We start from the raw sequence: 19,785 nt of genomic DNA, 5'->3' as shown, positions 1-19,785 counted from the left end.
GGTAGAAGTGGAAGCATGTGGAAGTTGGAAGCTAAGTGCATCTTCTTACCTGCCAGGTAGTTTGTTTTTTCATTTCAGAATTGAGACTGAGAAAGTTGTTCCTATGGCTCCAGTATCTGCAGAGCGAACTTAAAACCATCTAAAGAGCAGATGGAACTGCATTAGCATGATAGTAGTTTAGATGGCATGGCTACCCCACTATGAGTGGACAGATCCCACAAGAAGGGAAGAAATAGTCTGGTTACTGAGTGGTTCTTTTTGCCTGGACTCTGGCATTTTGTGTATTGTATGTTTGCTTATTCTCTCGGTTGTTTGTAATTATTTAATTTGCCATAATTATCAGAGGTGATTTTGTTTTACTGTTTTGTTATCAAATAGCAGCATGTAAAAATGGTTTGTGAAGTTTTGTTAATTCATTTTTAGTTGTACTTTGAATTGTTACATAATGGCAAGGCTGTAATTTTGCCGTTACTACGGGTTGTAAATTTCTGAGTACAGCAGAGCTATCCAAACTTTTCATGTTGGTGACACACTTTTTAGACGTGCATCATTTCGCAGCACAGTTTTACTAGCAAATTGGAGGTTAAACTAACCCTTCCAGCCCTGGGAGCAGCGTGGGGAGTGTTCGTGCAACACACCTACACACTGCAACTGACATACTAATGTGTCGTGACACAGTTTGGAAAGCTCTGGAGTACAGTAATGTAGGAATACAATATTCAAATCAAAAATGAATTGGTTGTAACCACAATTCTGGGTCCAAACAACATAGCAAACTGTGGGGCAAGCGAGACCCAAGAGTAAAAGTCAAGAGTAATCTTCTGGCTGCTCAAGGGAGGGGAACACCCAAACCCAAGGCTCACTGCATCTTGGGTTTGTTGCAGTAAGTTATTGTTTAGATTTGAGAGCAGCCTCTGCATATATATGCATTGCTATTGTTTAAACCACATTCTTAGAAGTATAAATATCTAAATTTAAAGTATAGTGTACTGTGGTGTAGACATCTAACATTCTCTTTTCACCCAACTCCATGTATTTTATCAGCTGCATGATGGACAGAAAGATGATCCTTGCCGAATACAACCTTGGGTGGAAAAACGCTGGTGGAAGAAGCCTTTTGTTCAAATAGTAGCAGTAACGTTGGTTGGGTCTGGTTGTGCCATCTTTATCATGAAGTTAACTTTAAGGAAGAGCTGAGCTGGGAGTCATACATAAAACAACTTTTAGATACACTTTCCAACATCTTGAATTACGGCTAAATCTGTTATTTGTATTAACTTTCATGGTTTCAGGAGTGTCAGTTTTATAATAGTAAAAGCATTGTAATTTCCATATATTTGCTTCATTGTTTTTTTTAAATTATAGAATCTCTTCTCCTTGGCTCAATTTCTGTCTCCTTTTCAGATACCAATCAGGAAACTATGCTCTTCTTTATTGCCAGTTTATAGCATATTCTCCTTCACAGGACAGCCAGAGATGTGCGGCAAGGGCTTCCCTTAACAGGGATAGATAACCTGCTGGCTGCAAGCAACTGATATTTCTCCTCCTATTTTGTGAATGATGAGAGAGACGGTTGTTGCTTTGGCCACCAGGCAGCCAGTTCAGTGAGGAGTTCTCAAAGGGGGGAGTTTCCCAGCTGGTCCCCATATCATGGGTGCTGGCTGGCATTATAGGAGATCCCTCCAAAGGAGGTTGCAGCTATGTTGGGTGGAGTTGCTGGAACTCCCATGCACAATTTCTGTGTTTTCTCTTGCTGAGGGACATTATAACAGACTCTGTTATTAATTATTTAATTTGCTGTAATTTTTGGAGGTGATTTTGTTTTATTGTTTTGTTATCAAGTAGCAACATCTGAAATGGTTTGTGAAGTTTTGTTAATTCGTTTTTAGTTGTACAGTGGTGCCCCGCAAGACGAACGCCTCGCAAGACGGAAAACCCGCTAGACGAAAGGGCTTTACCGTTTTGGAGGCGCTTCGCAAAACGAATTTCCCTATGGGGTTGCTTCGCACGACGAAAATGTCTTGCGAGTTCCCGCGGTTTTTTTCCGCTTTTTTCGCCCTTTTCCTAAGCCGCTAAGCCGCTTAACAGCTGATCCGCTGATAAGCCGCTTCTCAGCTGATCGCTAAAAGCCGCTAGACCGCTAATAGCGCTAATCCGCTAAGCCGTCAATGGGCTTGCTTCGCAAGACGAAAAAACCGCTAGACAAAGAGAATCGCGGAACGGATTAATTTCGTCTCGCGAGGCACCACTGTACTTTGAATTGTTACATAATGGCAAGGCTGTAATTTTGCCATTACTATGGGTTGTAAATTTCTGAGTACAGCAGCGCTTTCCAAACTTTTCATGTTGGTGACACACTTTTTAGACGGGCATCATTTCGCAGCACAGTAATTCAGTTTTACTAGCAAATGGACCGCCTTGAGAAGAAGGCTATGTCTGTGGCGTGCTGAAGTCTCCCTGAGTGTTGGCCAAAGTGGAACTGGAGAGACATGGTAGGCAGGAAGGTGGAAATGGCCTCTTCCTTCTCTGAAACACCTCAATGACTGCCAAAAGTAAGGTGCTTCATGTGAAGGACTCAAAGAGGCAGCCTTGCTACTCTGTCTCATGTCCATTCCTTTAGCAGGAGACATGCAGAGTGGAGAACCAAAGAGTATTAGGGTCTATCACTATCTTTTTAAAAAATAGCCTATAGACTTAAAAGCTGCTCCCAGGCAGTAGCTCAGGAACAGAAAAGCTACCAGGCTCTTCTCTAGAAGGCAGAGCCCAAACCTGGAAGGTGCCTTCTCTCCTGAAAGGACATAATTCTCTCCCCCCCCTCCCCCGCTTAATTGGCTGTCTTCTTTCTGTTCCACTGTCTTGCTGACCAAGAACCAATTGACTTCTGTCCTTTCTAAATTTAATTTATCTTTATGTCAAATAAATCTTGGTTCTTATATGTGCCTATTTGGATTCACTTTATTTTTGTAAAAGCATGGTTTTAATGAAAAAGTACTGTATATTCCTAAATTGGACTTGGTAATTCTCCGGGTCCCTTCCAACTCTTTGATATGATATTACATAGACACCCTACATCCTGATTCATAAGTAGCATTTTCCCACTATTGAAATAATTATTTGGACCTGAAGGACCAGAGAGACAGTGGAGATTCTGCTGGTAGCCCATCCACCTTGGTGCCGCCACAGAGAAGGCAGTCTCCATCATGGTATGGAAAACCTCAGAACATTCCTTCTTTGGGATGTCATTTCCCACACAGAAGCTGCTTTGATTGGACTTGCTTGGGATTTCCTGGTTGTCATGATAGTCTCAGAAGTCACAGAGCCCAACACACATATCAGGTCATACCTTAGATCTTTTTTCAACTGGTTGATGGTTCAGTAGGAGGTTTTAGTGGAAAATATCCTGTTGTCTGTCATGGGCAGACCATGAGCAAGGTTTGAAATGCTGATGACAGTGCCACCTGCAACAACATAGGATTCATTGAGCCCTTGGGACTTAGGGAATCTGATGAATTAATTAATGCTATGTGGGATCTTCTGACTGACGAGGCTGCTGCTTGTCTTGGAGTCCTGGTCCTGCTGGGGAACAGTGAGATAAAGAAGGCTACCTGCACAGTTGCTCCCGAATACCCTCTCTGGAGCAGTGGACCTCAGCCACGTGATTCATGGAAGAGATCCTACTGGCTAAAGTGGGCCTAGTGACAACTAGAATGTGGTCTCGTACGGAATACAACAGAAAGCAGGTAAGAACACAGTATCGTGCCTTTTGTCCTAAAACAGTTTTACAGGGTGATGAAGGAGGACATGTAGCAGGGCCTTCTCGGCGATGCCTGACAAGAGTTCCTCTGCTCATAATCTTTCAGATAGTTGTGTCCTTATTTCAGCAGCCATTTTGAGGTCAGGGCCAGTGGATATTTAAATAACTGCACCTTTGTCCTGCACTTGGTGTTCTCTTTTTTCCTTTTTAATGTGTTGCAGATTTGTAATATTTTGCAGACACTTTATTTTGTCACCCACCCTGAAAGCCCTTTCAAGTTATGGGATTTGATATGTTGACATTTAAATAGAACAAATTTAACATCGGCTAGCAGAGATGTGGAACAAGACTTTAAAGTCCAAATTATCTTTGAAAATGGTGGGTTGGATCCAGAAATCAATAGGACTGAAGTGCAACTAACAGTCTGAATCTATCCCCATAGGTACGGTGTAGCCTTATGCATGTCTACTCAGAAGTTAGCTCCGTGGAATTGAATGGTACTTGCTCCCAGGTAAGTGAGTACAGAATTGCCACCTTAAAAATGCAGACTAAACATTGGCCCTTGATGCACATATTAATATTTTGTATGTGAGTATGCACACTAAACACCCAAAATATTTTAGAATTATGTTTGGTAAATGGTTAACTGGTGTCCAGTTTTAGCTTCATGTTTTTTTATTGTACAGTTTTGTGTTTTATTGCTGTAAACTGGTTAGATTTTTTAAAATGACAGAGCAGTATAAAAATGTCTTAAGAAACAAATTGATTAAATAAAAGGATACCCTTAACCAGGCAGGACCCACTTTTCTGTGTCTCCTCTGCTCCTGAGGTAGCATTTACATGATCCAATTATGCCAACAAGGGCAGAATTACCCTCCTTAATGGAATGGCATAGTTGGGACTTGCCTGGTCAGCCCCTGCCACAAGTTTAGGTTATTTAAATATCTCAGCAGCATGGGAGCAGCTCAGGCAATAAGTAAAGAGTTCTGATGTGAGAAATTCTTTACAAAGGCCTAATTCATTCATATTTCCAAAAACACTTTTGAATGTGGAGTTGAGATGGCAATTGCCAAGTGATTGATTGTCTATCCCAGGCTTGTTTCCTTTTCAGAAATAGTTGTCACTAAGGGCTGAGACGGATTAGTATTGTAGGTACGTGGGGGCAGACTTGGACCCTCTCCACCCATGCCATTTTCCTCTCAATGCTACTATGCCTGCTATATCCAAAAGTGGAATGAGACTTATTTGACACCCCCCGCCCCCCGCTTGACTACTTCATTACAGTTTTTACTAATATTTCATGGGCATTGCAATAGAAGAGAGTATTGCTTCCATTAGCTGTAATGCAGGTGTACAAATATTGATCCTTTGCCCTGCTTACAAATACCCGTAATTACTAGCAGCACAGGGGTCTAATGCACTGAATCAATATGGTTAATTAGCACTTCCTCATCCACGGAACCTAATAGTGCTTTAAAATATTAAGGGGGGGGGGTTCCACTCAGGATTAAAATGGAAGCACATCGAGGGGCTTAGTGATAGGAAATGTGAACAAAACAGTATTAAGACTATATTGCTGCAATACACAAAATTTATTCCCCCCCCCAAAGTTTTTTTCCCTTTTCTTTTCTGAAAGCAAAATAGAATAGAACCAAACATCAATGTATTTTGTACAACAACAAAAATTATAACAGACAACCCATGAAGAGCTGAAAACTGCTTCCCTTTTTTTAAAAAAATCATGCTTTCTGGTCAGCAACAGTAAGTTGGCACAGAAAATGTCATGGCAGTCATTTCAGACTATTTTCCTTCAGATCCTTGTCAGCTGATGCCAGAGACTGGAGGGCAGGATGCTTTCCACTTTTTCCATCACGAAGTTCAAGGGGGCAAAGAGAGTGCTAAGAAACTGCAAAGCAAAAAAGAGTGATCATTTGTTGAGGAGAAGATAAAGTAGTTTTCTTAATACACATCTTGCTTTTGCAAATAGTCAGTATATACATCCACTTTTGTATTAAATACTATGTGGGCTATGAGAGAGATCAGCTTTCTGATTTGTATGTAAATGTCTTTTTCTCTGCTTTCTATTTAGTCGCTGGTTTTGATAATGTCTGTCCTTGTTCTAACCTGGGCTTTTGTTTGCTTTCTCATTGTTTCCCCAAGATTCCGGTTTTTTCCTATTCTCATAGCATCCTTCATGCTATGTTGTCTCACTTACACTGATGGACTTCACTTCCCTCTCTCACTGCCCCTTTACTGTTCTCATCCCGATCTCTACTTCTTGGAAAGCTACTTTACCGGGCATGCTTCATTGTACATTTTAATTATGTGTGGGTACATTTTTATATTTCAGTCATTCTTGCCTCTGTCTTGTACTAGGAAAGTCACAGTAGTTGGTATCTGGTTTTTAACATTGTGATATATCAGTAAATCATGGTATTTTTCTGTTGCTATAGCACGATGTCTGAAATGTACCGTATGAAGGGGAAATGTGTGCGCGTCCTATGGAGCGAATGCAGTCTTTCACTGAAGCCTGGAGAGCGAGAGGGGTTGGTGCGAACCGACCCCTCTCACTCTCCAGGCTTCAGGAAGACATCCGCAAGCCTTTGGAGTGTTCTGAAGGCCTGCAGATAGCAGCCTGCAGCCCGGGAGCGCTGCGCAGCGCGCCCCAGGCTTCGGGCAGATATCCGCAAGCCTTGGGAGCCCGGCCGGAGTTCCCGCCGGGCTCCCATGGCTTGTGTATAGCAGCCTCCCAACCCGACCTGGTTTGGAGGCTGGTGGGGGGGGAAAGCAGCGCTTCTCCCCACCACCAGCCCCACAAGCTCGAGGGCCAGCGGGGAGGCGGAGTGCCGCCTTCCCGCTGTTCCCCAACCTGTTTTTGGGGCTGGTGGTGGGGGAAAGCAGCGCTCCCCCCGCCAGCCCCAAAGAGCAGGTCGAAAGGAACCCAAAGCCTCCTGGGCTCCAGAGGCTTCAGGTGAACGCACCTTATTTTAGAGGGGGAGAACAAGAAAAAACAATTTGCCCCTGTTTTCCCGCTCCTATGGTCCGGTGCGTCCAATAGAGCGAAAAATACAGTACCTCAGCCACTGTTTCCTTCTCACCTTAAGTGAGGAAGACAGCCAAGATGCATCGCCCAACCCCATACTGCTCTGGCTTCTGCAAGCAAGAGTGCTTGATCAGCTTTCTGCATGCCTCCGCATCGAGCCTCCTGCCCTGGCTTGTACAAGCCAGAGAGGCCCTTAAACCACTCAGCTAATGTGTGAAAAGTAGGCTTGGGCGATGTATCAATGCATGGGCCAGAGCACAATAGCGGCTTCGCTCAGGGGTATATTGTAAGGTTACCAGATTTTCTTCAATGAATCCAGGGACGCTTTTCAATGGATTTTGTATGGGGGCTGATTTGTAATCCGTCCCGGGGACATCTGGTAACCTTAGTATATTGCAGGTGAAACTGCCGCTGCTCCTGAGTCCCTCTACAACCAGCACCCAGCATAGTGAAGGAGAAACAAGCTGCAACTGGGCATTGGTGGTAGAGGGACTTGGGAGTGGCAGCGGTTTCACTCCCAATATACCCCCCGGTGAAACTGCCATCATGGGACCATACAACGGGGACCAATAGTTTGTTCTTTCCTTGGCTGCCTGGGCAGGAAGCTCGTTTAAACTTCTCATGGGGCGTGCAGCTGCTGACCCCATAGCGGAGAAGTCTAACGAAGTCCCGGCCTCATGAGCTGGGGGTGTGGGTTCTGTTAGACTTCTCCACTAAGGGGAAGGTAGCCTGTCTGACACCCCCCCCCCAAGAGGCTGAGGCAGGCCCATATGCGCCTCTCATCTGCTGCCTTTGGAGGGTGGTGGGGTCACGAAGGCGGCTACCTCTTCCTTCCAGGAGAAAAAGGTGAATGGAGCCTGACGCTGTGCTTTCACCTGAGAGGGTGGGCTGCATCTTTTCTCCCGGGGTGGTTGGCCACCCCAGGCGTAAAGATGCAGTGTGCCCGTTCAGGCAAAAGCAAGCAGGCACCTTTGAGAAAGCCCACCCCTCTAACAGCTCATTTCCCCAATGCCCAGTGAGAGGAACAAGCTGCATCGGCCCCAGCAGGTGCTGGGGGTAAAACCACCTCACGTTTCCTCATTGGGAGTTCAGCGATTTCAGCCCAGCTCATCGTGGGGCTGGGGCCAATGCAGCTTTTTCCTCCCTCTGTTTCAACATCACGGTGTATCACCAGATCAGTGTTGAAAAGCTGACATCGTCCAGACCTAGTGGGAAGTGTCCGGCCCCTCAGCTCTGCAAGCCAGAGGGGAAAAGGGAAGGTGGAGGCAGCCACTTGAGCAGGCTGCCTCTTCCTCCTGGTCAGTTGCTCCAATGGTGACTTGGCAGGAAGAAGAGCCTGCACACCCGCTGCCTCTTAGCTGATCAACCCTTCCACACACCTCCAGCTCCCTTGAGCCAGAGGCATGGGTTTTGTGTGTGGCTTCCTTAAACTGATCTGCTGAGGGGCACGCAGCCTCTCGCCCACCCCTCAGCAGTTTAAGGGAGGCTCCCCATGTTGAGAGGTGGCAGGTGTGCAGCCTTTGCACAGTTGGAATTTTTGAACTGCTGAAACATCACACCTCCCTCCCTGCGATGTATCAGCAGCTCAAAAAGTCTGAAACAGGTATTGCGATCGGAACACCATACTGGTTTTAGTAAATTTTGTGATTTTATTGCCCAGTAACTCTTTATGATCAGAATCCAGTGAGTTAGCATGTTTAAGATTCTAAAAATGTTTTGAACTGACCCTTAATTCTAGTGACAGGATTATTTACCAGGAGGGCTGTCAAAAATGTCCCATTACCCTTTATAACTAATTTTGTTTGAGAAGGCAAATGGGACCCATAACAGCAGCAGCCATAAGTCATCATACTAATAGCTACAACTTACAATATCAGTTTAAGGGAAGACTGACTGCTTGCATCATGTTAAGAAAAATAATAGTTTGCTGCTACCACACATGTCACATGAAACAGGCATGACTGCCATAAATGTGACTGTATTTTGGCATGCAATATGAAATGCAAATCTTCTAGTACATTGTAATACAAAGAACTCTCACATTTATATTCCATAGCGTAGCTTTTCCTGAAAAGAATAGTTCAAACGGGTAGTTAAATCAATCAGGAACCTATTCCATGTAGTCAGCAATTTGAACCACTGCTGGTTTGTATGGTGTTTCATTACTTTGCTTGTTCTCAGCTCCGTGATAAAAGGAATGAAGCTTCCACTCCATTTTTCATAGAGTTGCCAACATGTAACCTAGAATGAATGTTGTGGTAACCATACTATAAGGATCTACCACAACTTTGTCCAGATCCATCATACTGTTGGATAGATGAGTCTTAATTGGAGACATTATACTGGGGTCTCAACAACAAGGGCCAACTGCAGCATGGGGGCAAGAGTTTACTAGACAGCTAATGCACTTTGCTTAGGGACAAATTAAGAGTGTGTGGTTTGCACCTTTATGGCGCCCTAATAGCTCGCGCTGTAAAACATAATGTATTGCAAAAATAGACCGTATTAAAGTCTGTTTTCCTGCACAACGTTTAAAATATATAGTTACAGCACCCTCAAAATCATAGCCCTTCAGACTGAATGTACAGCCAGAACACAATTGTCACCAAATTTCATACAGTCCTATTTTATTTATCCAGTCAAACACACACACTCTTGATCCACCCAGAAAGGGGTCATGAGGAAATATTACTCACTGCTTTAGCGAAGACTCCCATGAGCTCTGGGAACTGATGTGTCAAAAGTGCCAGCATAGCTGTGAAGGAACATAATCCGGCAGTGAAGAGAATAAAGAAAGGAAGCTCTTTCTTGGGGTAAACTGAGACTTCATGAAATGCTGCATGGAAAATATTAGGAAAGAACAAACACAAAGCTAGGGTAAGCAAAATATATTATTTGAAACATTCTGGCTCTCAGTTCACTGAAGCAATCCTAGGGAGGTTCCTTTTTAAAAACTTGGTCACCTAAAATGTTCACCAAAAAGCATGTTTGTTGAGCTTGACCTCTGTTGCTCTAACACACTCCTCTAGTTCATCCTTCTCTTCTTTCTCAAGCTAAACCAAACATCCATCTTCATGTCAAAACTCTCATACAAGATTACATATTGTAATGGCTAGGAGCATTGTTTATTTTTCAATTATGTATAAATTTCCTTATGAATAACAACAGTTGGGTAAAGCATTTCCCAGCCTTGATAGTTTTTTTATGGGAAGGGCACTTGGAGAAACAGCCTGTTTTTTAGTTACAGTGGTACCTCGGGTTACATACGCTTCAGGTTACAGACTCCGCTAACCCAGAAATAGTGCTTCAGGTTAAGAACTTTGCTTCAGGATGAGAACAGAAATCGTGCAGCGGTGGCGCAGCGGCAGCAGGAGGCCCCATTAGCTAAAGTGGTGCTTCAGGTTAAGAACGGACCTCCAGAAAGAATTAAGTACTTAACCCGAGGTACCACTGTACTTAGAAATTAAACAAGGGGAAAAAAGTTTCACTCTTACATGGAAGAAGTTCTCTGTCTGCTGTTTCTGTACAGATGGGGTAAGGGTAGAAAAGGTGCCCTTTTTCCAAAGGATAAGGGATCATTCTGAAAGCTATAAAGGAAAGGGAGGAACAGTCACAATTTGAAGGTGACAGAGCCATACATTGCAATGCACTTTAGATACAAGATCAATAAACTTTTCAGTTGCTAAAGTAGTCATGTAGGGCAATGGTTCCCAAACTTCCCACACACTCAAAAATTGATGGCGGTCTTGGACTGCTTGATGATTTTTATACCTGTTGTAGTAATTGTAATGCACTGTTCTAGGGACTATATGATTTTTTTTATTGTATTTCTTATATTTTATTGTATTGTATTAATTTGTCTTCCATAGTATTCATCTTATTGTTATACAACAAGAGCAATAGAAGCAATAAAAATACAATTTAAACTCAACACGAATATTTACTGCAGACATGCCGTGGATCACTTGAATGAAGTTTGCAAACCACTTTGTGCTTTACAGACCACAGTTTGGGAACCTCTGATGTAGACTCCCGCAATAATAAAACACAATCATGTAAACATCAAGTTAAGCTCCTTGTTATTTAAATTTGCAATACATATAATCCCTTCTCTCAATGAATCCTGATGTAAATAGTTTCCAGCCACTTAGCCAAATTATTGAATTCTCCATTCATCTACTATTATATCCCTATCCAAATAAATATAATACAAAAACAGTATGCCTATTTCAGAACCTCAGTATCCCTGCAACCTTAGGAGGAATTGAGATGTAAATGAAAGCAGCCAAGCACTGCTTTGAAGGAATACAGAGGTGCTGTATCATCAATATTAACAGTGCAATTTATACATCTCTACTCAGAAGGAAGCCCTATTGAGTTCAATGGGACTTACTCCCAAGTAAGTATCTATAGCAGTGGTTCTCAAACTTGTTTCTCTGGGCCACATTTTTCAGAATAAAAACATGGAAAACAACTAGGATTGTTCTCAGTATCATTTGATGCTCTTGCTCTCATTTTGAAAAGATAATCTATTCATAGTATGCAAATAAAAATAAAGATGTGATACAATACTACATTCCTCTTCTGCCACAGAACTCTTGTGCACATGCTTCCCTATGTATTTTGGCAAGCAGGATAACCTTATGTACCTAAGAGAGACTCAATGCAGTGAAGCCCCCATTTCTGCAAGAAGGCGGCTAGATCAGGTACTAGCATGAATCAATCAATATTCTGTAGCCTGCAAGGGCTTTGCATATCAAAAACAAATGAGCTATTGCATCATTTGGCATTCACCTGCCAGATGCTTCTAAGAAAGTGAGTTACTTACTGCCTTCCCACGTACAATGTAAGAGATTTAGTGCCCCCTCGACCCTTTTCCAGTGCTGAAGGTGAAAGAAAGCATAAGCTATTGCTTCACTGTCGCCTCTCTTCAAAATATGTTCAGGAGGCAATATCAAGCTTTTCATTTCTAGGAGATACTGCAACAGAAAGACAACACACAGTCGCAAAGGAACAAAGTCACTACCTGAAATTTTGCACTGGGCCAGGATGCACCTGCTTCCTGTGTGGTACTGCAAGTGTTTTTTTAAACGTGATACAGCATTTAAAGGCCATGTTGTTTAAAGAATTAGTAACCCTTTTTTGTAGTGGCTGCCAGACAAGTTTAGGTCAAAATTGGAAGACGGTTGCTAATTTGACAATGGAGACATAATATGGTAAAAAACTGGAATGCTGAACTTATGGGAAAACTAAGCAACTGGAAGCTCTTAAAAATACAGCAAAGCATACCAGTTTTGAGGAAACATGGTACATTTTTTATTCAATGTATCAGAAACAACAGGATAGGGCACTGCAGTCAACTCATGGCAATCACTGGAGTCTCAGCTGAGCCAATGAACATAATGCCTACTTTTGATCTCCATAGTTACACATGATTCATTAACTCTGTGTGAATGTTACACAGAGAGAATGAAGGGAGAAAGGGGGTTGTTTGGAGTGAAAGACACAAAATGTGACACTACCAACTGCAGTTGATGATGCATTACTGAAGTATCCCAAGTTCTTCAGCATGCCACGTATACTGAAGCATCCCTTGCCAACTGGAGAGAACTATTAAGTAAAACCTTACTCTTGTAAAGACAAATGCTAACTATGAAAACAGCAAAATAATAATAATAACTAATTAGGGTAGCTCTAATGAAAGAGTGATATAGAGTTGGAGGCTCACTACAAGTGCAATTCCCTACCTACCCCCCCCCCCCCCGAAGTAAGCCTCACTGAATTGAATGGAACTTCCTTCCAGGTAAACGTATAGGACTGGCACCTTCTGCACACTTACTTGGAAGTAAGACCCACTGAATGTAGTGAGACTTGCTTCACCCACCTCTATAGGACTGCACTGTAAGTACAGTGGTACCTTGGGTTACAAACACTTTGGGTTACAAACTCCACTAACCTGGAAGTAGTACCTCGGGTTGAGAACTTTGCCCCAGGATGAGAACACAGATTGCGCGCCGGTGGAAGCAGGAGGCCCCCATTAGCAAAAATGTGCCTCAGGTTAAGAGTGGTTTCGGGTTAAGAACGGACCTCAGGAATGAATTAAGTTTGTAACCCAAGGTACCACTGTAATACAATTCAAACACATCAGTTTCTACCAAGTTGCTTCTTCAGGATCATGCTATTCTGAATATCCGTCTGCCAATTTATAGTGGTCTCTGAAGTTTGTATTTATAGTTCTGCATCAAGCACTTTTATTGTTTTGCTGTAATGGACAAGCCATCCTGGAACCAATTCTGGGGAAGGGCAGTATATAAATAGAGAGACAGACATGAGTTGCTTACATTTCAGAGCCCCAAACAAAATTGACTATACCATAAATTATAGATAAAACTCTCTGATTATGGTTCTAATTGTTAATTTATGCTGCTGTAATAGTGAATAGCCATTTAAATGTGAATTTTAAATACTATTCCTATCTGGGAGGTTTAATAATTTAGGATACTGCTTCACTGCCTATAGCTAGGGTGAGCCTAAAACTATTCAAGAGATATACTAATCTTTTTGTATGAGCATAGTGCTCATGCTGGGTGTGCCCAAGGCCAGGCGTGTTCACTCTTTGCAGATGTTATCAGAACAGCCTAGGGCGCCTATATTGATGAACATGTTGCGTGTACATGATTAAAACTATCACACATTACAAGGAATACCTTGGAAACACAGGCTAGGGTCATGCACTCATTAACTTATGCTCCACAGAAACTAAATGCACAGGGAAATCCACTGAAAGAATACTGCTCTGATTAAAATCTGGTGCCTTTCAGTCATATGCTAGAATTTGCCATTTTGTTTGAAGAAAGAAGTTGCGATACATTTGAATAAAAAATATGAGATAAAAGCAGATTACCCTTATTTCTCCTCTTCCTCCCACCAACCCATGATAGAAGTTTCAGAAAGCAAATCAAGCAGCAATTTCTTGAAATCTTGATTAAATACTATTCATGCAAACAACAACAAACACAGCTTCATCCCTCAAGTGGGAAGAGGGAGATGTTATCTCTTAGTATAAAAAAGGTTGAAAGATTAAACCAATTAAGCTGCATTTTTGACTACATTGATTTTTTAACTGCAGGAGGACCTCAAGCTTAGTGGAAAACCGATTACTTAAACAAGGAGGACAGCAGAGGCTGATTTCCTGAGTTATGGAGACCACATGGATTTACTCTTCAGAAGCAACTTTATCTCTGGGCCAGTTCTACAACCTTGGCAGAGCAATCTTACACATGTCTATTCAGAAGTAAGACATCTTTAGTTCAGTGGGACTAACCCTCATGGAAGTATTGCAGCCTTAGCTACTGTTATAAAGAATTAAACAGACTTTTCTATTAGCTATGCATGCCAAAGTCCAATGTTGAAAATATATTGCTGCAGTTTGAATGAGATGCTAAAATGTAACCTCAGCATAGGTTCTTCAAAAATAAACCCTCTGCCCCCTTTTCTTACTTGTGGGGCAATATTTTCCTTGATATGTTGAAGCACGAGTCTTAAGCACTTGATGTAAAATCCTGCATTCTCTACTGAAACACAAAATGGTACCTCACTTCTGCATTGTAAACAGCTTCTCTATTTCTTGGAAAACAGCAGATCAGAGTATTGCTCTAACCAAGCCGCCACAGTATGCTTAATTTTTTCCCCTCCAGATTAAGTAGTGAGAGGCAAATGTGAAATCTACTATCTGCAGTATGAAATGCTACAGGTGAGGAATTGCAGAGCTGTTCTGCATTGTATATCTGCAGCCCAGTTTTAAAATGGCTAAGGCGGCACACAAAAAACAGGTGTGCTAAGAATATAGTGCTAAGGGCAATTGCACAAGCGAAGCTGAGAGCTATGCTCAGTCTGAAATTCTGACTGTTGATAACATGGAAGAAAAAGTGGAAGGAAAGTAGCCAACTCGAGAGCTTGATTCTAGCTGATGTAAATGTGCAAAATGCTAAAGGAAATTTACCCCATCACTTGTGAAAATGGCTAAAGGCGTAAGAAGACACTCCAAAAGAAGGTCTTCAAAGAGCAAGAGTATGAAACACACTGGAGAACTATTTATACAAGATCAAAAAAGGAGAAATCCTGAGGTTTAAAAAAAGGTTGATTTCAAGGTTTCGACAACTGTACTTGTTGCAGCAGTGACAAAGGCAGAAGACTGTACACCCTGCCCATAAAACTGGCTGCCCTGTTGTACTATATTAAATCCCCAACCCTTCCTTGTTCACCTCCCATTCCAAGTTCATTTTGGCTTTTGTTTCAAACGGCCGCAGTAACTCATTATAAACTCACTTTTGGCACATGTGGATTAAATTCTACTGCTCTGTGAATAGCTTCTACTGCATTCATCTCTGCCGTACTTAGCCCTCGTCTTGAAGCTGCCTCTGGAGAAAATCTACACAGAACAAAGAAAACAAGAAGCATGGAGGTCAACTTCAGCACAAGTAAAAGCATCAGAGGAGCATCAATGTAGCAGGGGCCTTAGCGCTCTCCAATGGAAAAGCTGAGCAACCAAATGACACAGAGGCTACTGACTAAAAATCCCAGCAGAAGTCGAAAGCACGTTTGCAACTTATCGCGGCAAATGTATAAGCAGTCCAATTTCTTTTCTCTCTCTGCTAATCTAAATTTGCTTCATGTGCTTGTTTTTAAAAGCAGGATCAAAACCCCTCAAGGGAGGGGTGAAAAAAGCCAAAAAAAAAAAAAAAAAGCCAGTAAATTGTTCCAAATGGTGTGGGGTTTTTTTCTTTTTAATTGAAAAATACATTTTGGGAAGGCTTTAGAATTCTCAAAGCCACTGGGACAGCGACAGTAGCAGGTAATCTACTTTCAGCTGTACCCGTTCCTAGTGGTGTGCCCATACTGTGGGCAAATATCATCTGCCCCAGTGAATGGAAGGGGGGGGGGCGGGGAATACCCAGACCATGCAATCTCTTTCTCACCTCACACCCCATGGCTAACTCCATAGCTGAACTTGGCAGGCAGACACCACAGGGAAAGCTGTGACAAACCTAGCCCTGCCCTCCCAAGCTGGAGTCGCTGTGTAGGGAGGAAAGATGTTGCAGGTGGTACTGGCGATCTACAGGACAAAAAAAAAACAAAAAAAAAAACGAAAGGGAAAAAAATTACTTAGGTCTCGAAGTGCAAATACACTATAATCGCAAAGTCTCTGCAAAAAATAAAAAAAGCAGGAAGGAAAGTGGTCTTTCCCCTGCTGCTTTCTTCCCACTCTTTGGGCTGTGCTCTGAACCCGGGTAGCATGTGCATGACGTGACGCCTTCTGCTCGGGATTTGTGCGCTTCCACCTCTGAGCAGAATCTGGCTCTTAGGAGCTCATCCCGTAAGGTGCCAAGCACCCACGAACAGCTGAATCCCTGCATCTCTGACAAATATCTTTGATAGCAGCTTAAGAAGCAGAGTGTGAGTTGCTAAGCACCCTAGAAAGACACTCCTAAGGAAGCTTTTATGTTGCAGACTGAGATAATCCACTATTTGCCTGCCAGAAATACTTATACATTCACAGTACTTGTCTCAAATAAATAATGTGCCCCGCACACAATTATTCTGCTGGTAAGGATAAATTACATTTATAAAATTGTCACATTTTGTATGCAAGAAGACGGCCAAGAGAACACCAGCTGTTTTTTTAAAAAACAAACAAATGACAGCAGTAATATGTAGGTAACCATTGTTGATGCTATCCATGCAGTATACAAATGTGATGTTCAAGTTGCCTCCATTATACAACATCAAATAAACATCACATGGCATGATAAAACATTTTCCTGCTAGTATGAATGAAAAATGTTAAATGTCAGCAGAGTTTGCAGAGTAGAATTCTGGTGGACAGGTGTTCTTCTGGACTTACTTGTCAGAGACAGCTCTGGCTTTCAGCAGGGCAGCCGTGTAGCATATTGTGGCTGATTTTGGCAAACTTATATCTGTAGGGAAGAAAACGAAAATGAAAAAGCCTAAGTTTCTTTACGTTTAAAAAGCGCAACGGTGGTGGTAAAAGGGGAATCTATGAAGACATTTTCAATACGTTTTGTGAAATGTGGAAACCTATCTAGAACCACATTGAGGAAGGATTGGAACCAATTATCTCCTCTAAATTGGAATGCTTGGTAGAATAAAGTCAAAGCTGTATCTCTTAGTGTTAACGATTTTAACCCTCTGACAAACATTTACCGCTTGGGAGATGCACCTCTCAGATCATCTCTGAGAGGGGGTCAGCGTAGTAAGGAAGAGTTTTTAAACACAACTAATATGCAGTATTTTTAGGAAATAGGAACATGCAATACTGCAATAATGCCAAGCAAGGAAGAAACATCCAGGATTGTACCTGAACTTAACTAAGGCCGATATAGCTATGATGAACATGTTTGATATTCATTCATGTGTCTGTCACATTCATGTATGAAGTAGTGTCAAGGTCTACTTTATTTCATTTCGTAATTGCATCCTGGGAGACATCCCAAAGCAATTAACAATAAAAGTGTCAATTTAAAACAACGATAAAAACACAAAATGTATACTATTTTACTTAAAAGCATATAAACAATATATTAAAACATGTATGAAAATAAGTTTTAAATAGCTAAAGGGGCATCTAAGTGAGGGAAATTGAACCTCCTTTTCTCTTCTACCCTCTTTGTGGTCCATCATCCCAGCAATGCCCCGAGGATTGGTAAGCCAGGCTGAAGCAACAGAATAAGCAGAGGTATCATGGGTAACAGTTCTGCTTCCTTCATGCAGGCATGTTAGAAGAAGGCACACACTCTTGCCTCTCTCATGTTGACTGGGGGAAACACTGGAATAAACGAGCATGGCTGTCCCATTGCATCAACCTTGTTCTGTGTCTCAAGACTGCTTTCAGCTCAAATGCAAAGCCATGGAGAAAGAGAGCCAAGCTACAATGCAAACTTGCAGCTATATTCTCCTTGCTCAGCTCTAATGGCCCTGGGAATTGGATTCTCATGAGGATACTGAGAAGTGCCAATCAAGAGATCCCTAGCTAGTCTCCTGGAGAAAGTATTCTCAAGGTTCCTTGGAGTTCAACAGGAGACAATTACTGTTAAGTGGGTTTAAGTCTGAAGTGTTCTGTTGTCCCCAGAGAGCCAAAAGGGAGAGATCTATTGACTGACCTTTTCTCAGGTTGACCAAAATAGAATATGCTTAGCCAAACAGAGACCATTAATGGTTGGAAGAATTAGTCTTTGAATCATACAAAGATTCATTTCACACATTACGCAGTTATGAATATATGCTTACTGCCACATGTAAACATGGTACAGTGGTGCCTCGCAAGACGAAATTAATCCGTTCCGTGAGTCTCTTCGTATAGCGGTTTTTTCGTCTTGCGAAGCAAGCCCATTGACAGCTTAGCGGATTAGCGCTATTAGCGGCTTTTAGTGGCTTATTAGCTTAGCGGATCAGCTGATAAGTGGCTTAGCTGCTTAGAAAAGGGGGGGGTGAGGGGAAAAAACCTGCAGGAACTCGCAAGACATTTTCGTCTTGCGAAGCAAGCCCATAGGGAAATTCGTTTTGCGAAGCGCCTCCAAAACGGAAAACCCTTTCGTCTAGCGGGTTTTCCGTCTTGCGAGCTGTTCGTCTTGTGGGGCACCACTGTAGATTGCTTTGACCAATTCCAGAACCCAGGACTTGGGTCTGTCTGTTTGTATGTATTTGACCAATGGATATCCTGCCCTTCTCAAACCCAGGGCAACTAACCAAGTAAAATGACTAACAGTATCAAGACCCTTAAAGCAATAGGGAAAACCTAGCTAAAAATCAGATATACAGAGAAAAGGAACAAAACATGGCAATAGCTAGAGAGAAACAAGCAGATGCCAAATTCAGTACTTGGGTCTCTAATACTAAACACAATATGTAAGTGTGGCAAGATTTCCACTCTCAAATAATTAGCAGAGATTAACAGTTACCACCAGCTCTCAACTTTAGAAGCATATGATCTGGTCAGGACTCCTGAGCCCCAATCCACCGGACTAGTGGTACTGGAAGTAGAGATGCTGGAAACTGATCCAGCTCCCAGCATTATGAACAGGTCTGAGCCAGAGTACCATCTCATTCAGATCCTTCAGCCAGGGACTCTTGAAATTAAGAGTATGTACTCGTGGAACCTGCAGTCCCTAAGGAACCTCCACACCAGAGCTCAAATTCTATGTCAACCCTTCAGCACAGGCAATGAGCCTAGAGGGGAAGATTAAGGAGATGTGAAGTGCTACTAAGCTGTAAGCCAGAGCCTTCCCTCTTTAAGGCTGTCCACTCCTTAGGGAAGTGGTCTGTGAGATCTTGCCCCGAAGACATGAAAGCCTTCTGTCTTCGTTGAAGAAGGTCTGGCTTCTTGTCGTGGCTAGGATAGGCCAGATACACATGGTGAACACATGCCACATTTTTACCTGTGCATGGCATGTACAGGTTATCACTTACATCAAAACTCCCTGCAAGCATAAAACTAACACAGCAGGGTGAGAGAGAACCTTTTCACCCGATAAGCTAGTGTTCTACTTGCAGGTAGTTTTTACATGGATCCGTATTCCACTGGCTAATCCAGTATTTCCCAAACTTGGGTCTCCAGCTGTTTTTGGACTACAACTCCCATCATTCCTTGCTAGCAGGTCAGTTGTGATGGGAACTGTAGTTCAAAAACAGCTGGAGAACCAAATTTGGGAAACATTGGGCTAGTCCACTTTGCTCAGCTTTAAAAGGTAAAGGTAAAAGGACCCCTGACCATTAGGTCCAGTCGTGGCTGACTCTGGGGTTGCGGTGCTCATCTCGCTTTATTGGCCGAGGGAGCCAGCATACAGCTTCTGGGTCATGTGGCCAGCATGACTAAGCCGCTTCTGGCGAACCAGAGCAGCACACGGAAACGCCGTTTACCTTCCCGCTGGAGCGGTACCTATTTATCTACTTGCACTTTGATGTGCTTTCA

General features: G+C 42.6%; 2 protein-coding genes and 1 long non-coding RNA gene across 9 annotated transcripts in view; 2 read left to right on the top strand and 1 right to left on the bottom strand.

Moving 5' to 3' along the window:
* Positions 1 to 1,334, top strand: part of LOC309350795 (ankyrin repeat, SAM and basic leucine zipper domain-containing protein 1-like) — a 44,458-nt gene extending 43,124 nt beyond the window's left edge. For 2 of the 3 annotated variants that reach the window (XM_081878036.1, XM_081878038.1), the window contains exon 13: positions 1,045 to 1,334. In XM_081878036.1, coding sequence (XP_081734162.1) covers positions 1,045 to 1,197 — 153 coding nt within the window. In that variant the 3' untranslated portion in view covers positions 1,198 to 1,334. The remainder of the gene's footprint in view (positions 1 to 1,044) is intronic. The other variant, XM_081878037.1, reaches the window with a different exon arrangement.
* A 2,460-nt stretch (positions 1,335 to 3,794) lies between these two features.
* Positions 3,795 to 14,290, top strand: LOC309350881. 2 transcript variants are annotated; one of them, XR_014160555.1, is made up of 4 exons: positions 3,795 to 4,269; positions 5,915 to 6,079; positions 11,391 to 11,503; positions 13,927 to 14,290. It is a non-coding gene; the product is annotated as an uncharacterized lncRNA (long non-coding RNA). The 2 variants fall into 2 exon arrangements; XR_014160554.1 differs by lacking the exons at positions 5,915 to 6,079; positions 11,391 to 11,503.
* The window catches only part of ST7 (suppression of tumorigenicity 7), a 106,959-nt gene continuing 92,501 nt past the window's right edge, over positions 5,328 to 19,785 (bottom strand). For 3 of the 4 annotated variants that reach the window (XM_081877989.1, XM_081877991.1, XM_081877992.1), the window contains exons 10-15: positions 16,702 to 16,774; positions 15,126 to 15,228; positions 11,626 to 11,776; positions 10,292 to 10,384; positions 9,494 to 9,633; positions 5,328 to 5,660 (exon numbers count right to left, since the gene is read on the bottom strand). In XM_081877989.1, the coding sequence (XP_081734115.1) occupies positions 5,565 to 5,660; positions 9,494 to 9,633; positions 10,292 to 10,384; positions 11,626 to 11,776; positions 15,126 to 15,228; positions 16,702 to 16,774 (656 nt within the window). In that variant the 3' untranslated portion in view covers positions 5,328 to 5,564. The remainder of the gene's footprint in view (positions 5,661 to 9,493; positions 9,634 to 10,291; positions 10,385 to 11,625; positions 11,777 to 15,125; positions 15,229 to 16,701; positions 16,775 to 19,785) is intronic. The other variant, XM_081877990.1, reaches the window with a different exon arrangement.

This window comes from Podarcis erhardii (assembly GCF_964252035.2).
Source record: "Podarcis erhardii genome assembly, chromosome: 10".
NCBI lineage: Eukaryota > Metazoa > Chordata > Lepidosauria > Squamata > Lacertidae > Podarcis > Podarcis erhardii.
This window is presented reverse-complemented; position numbering and strand designations above follow the sequence as displayed.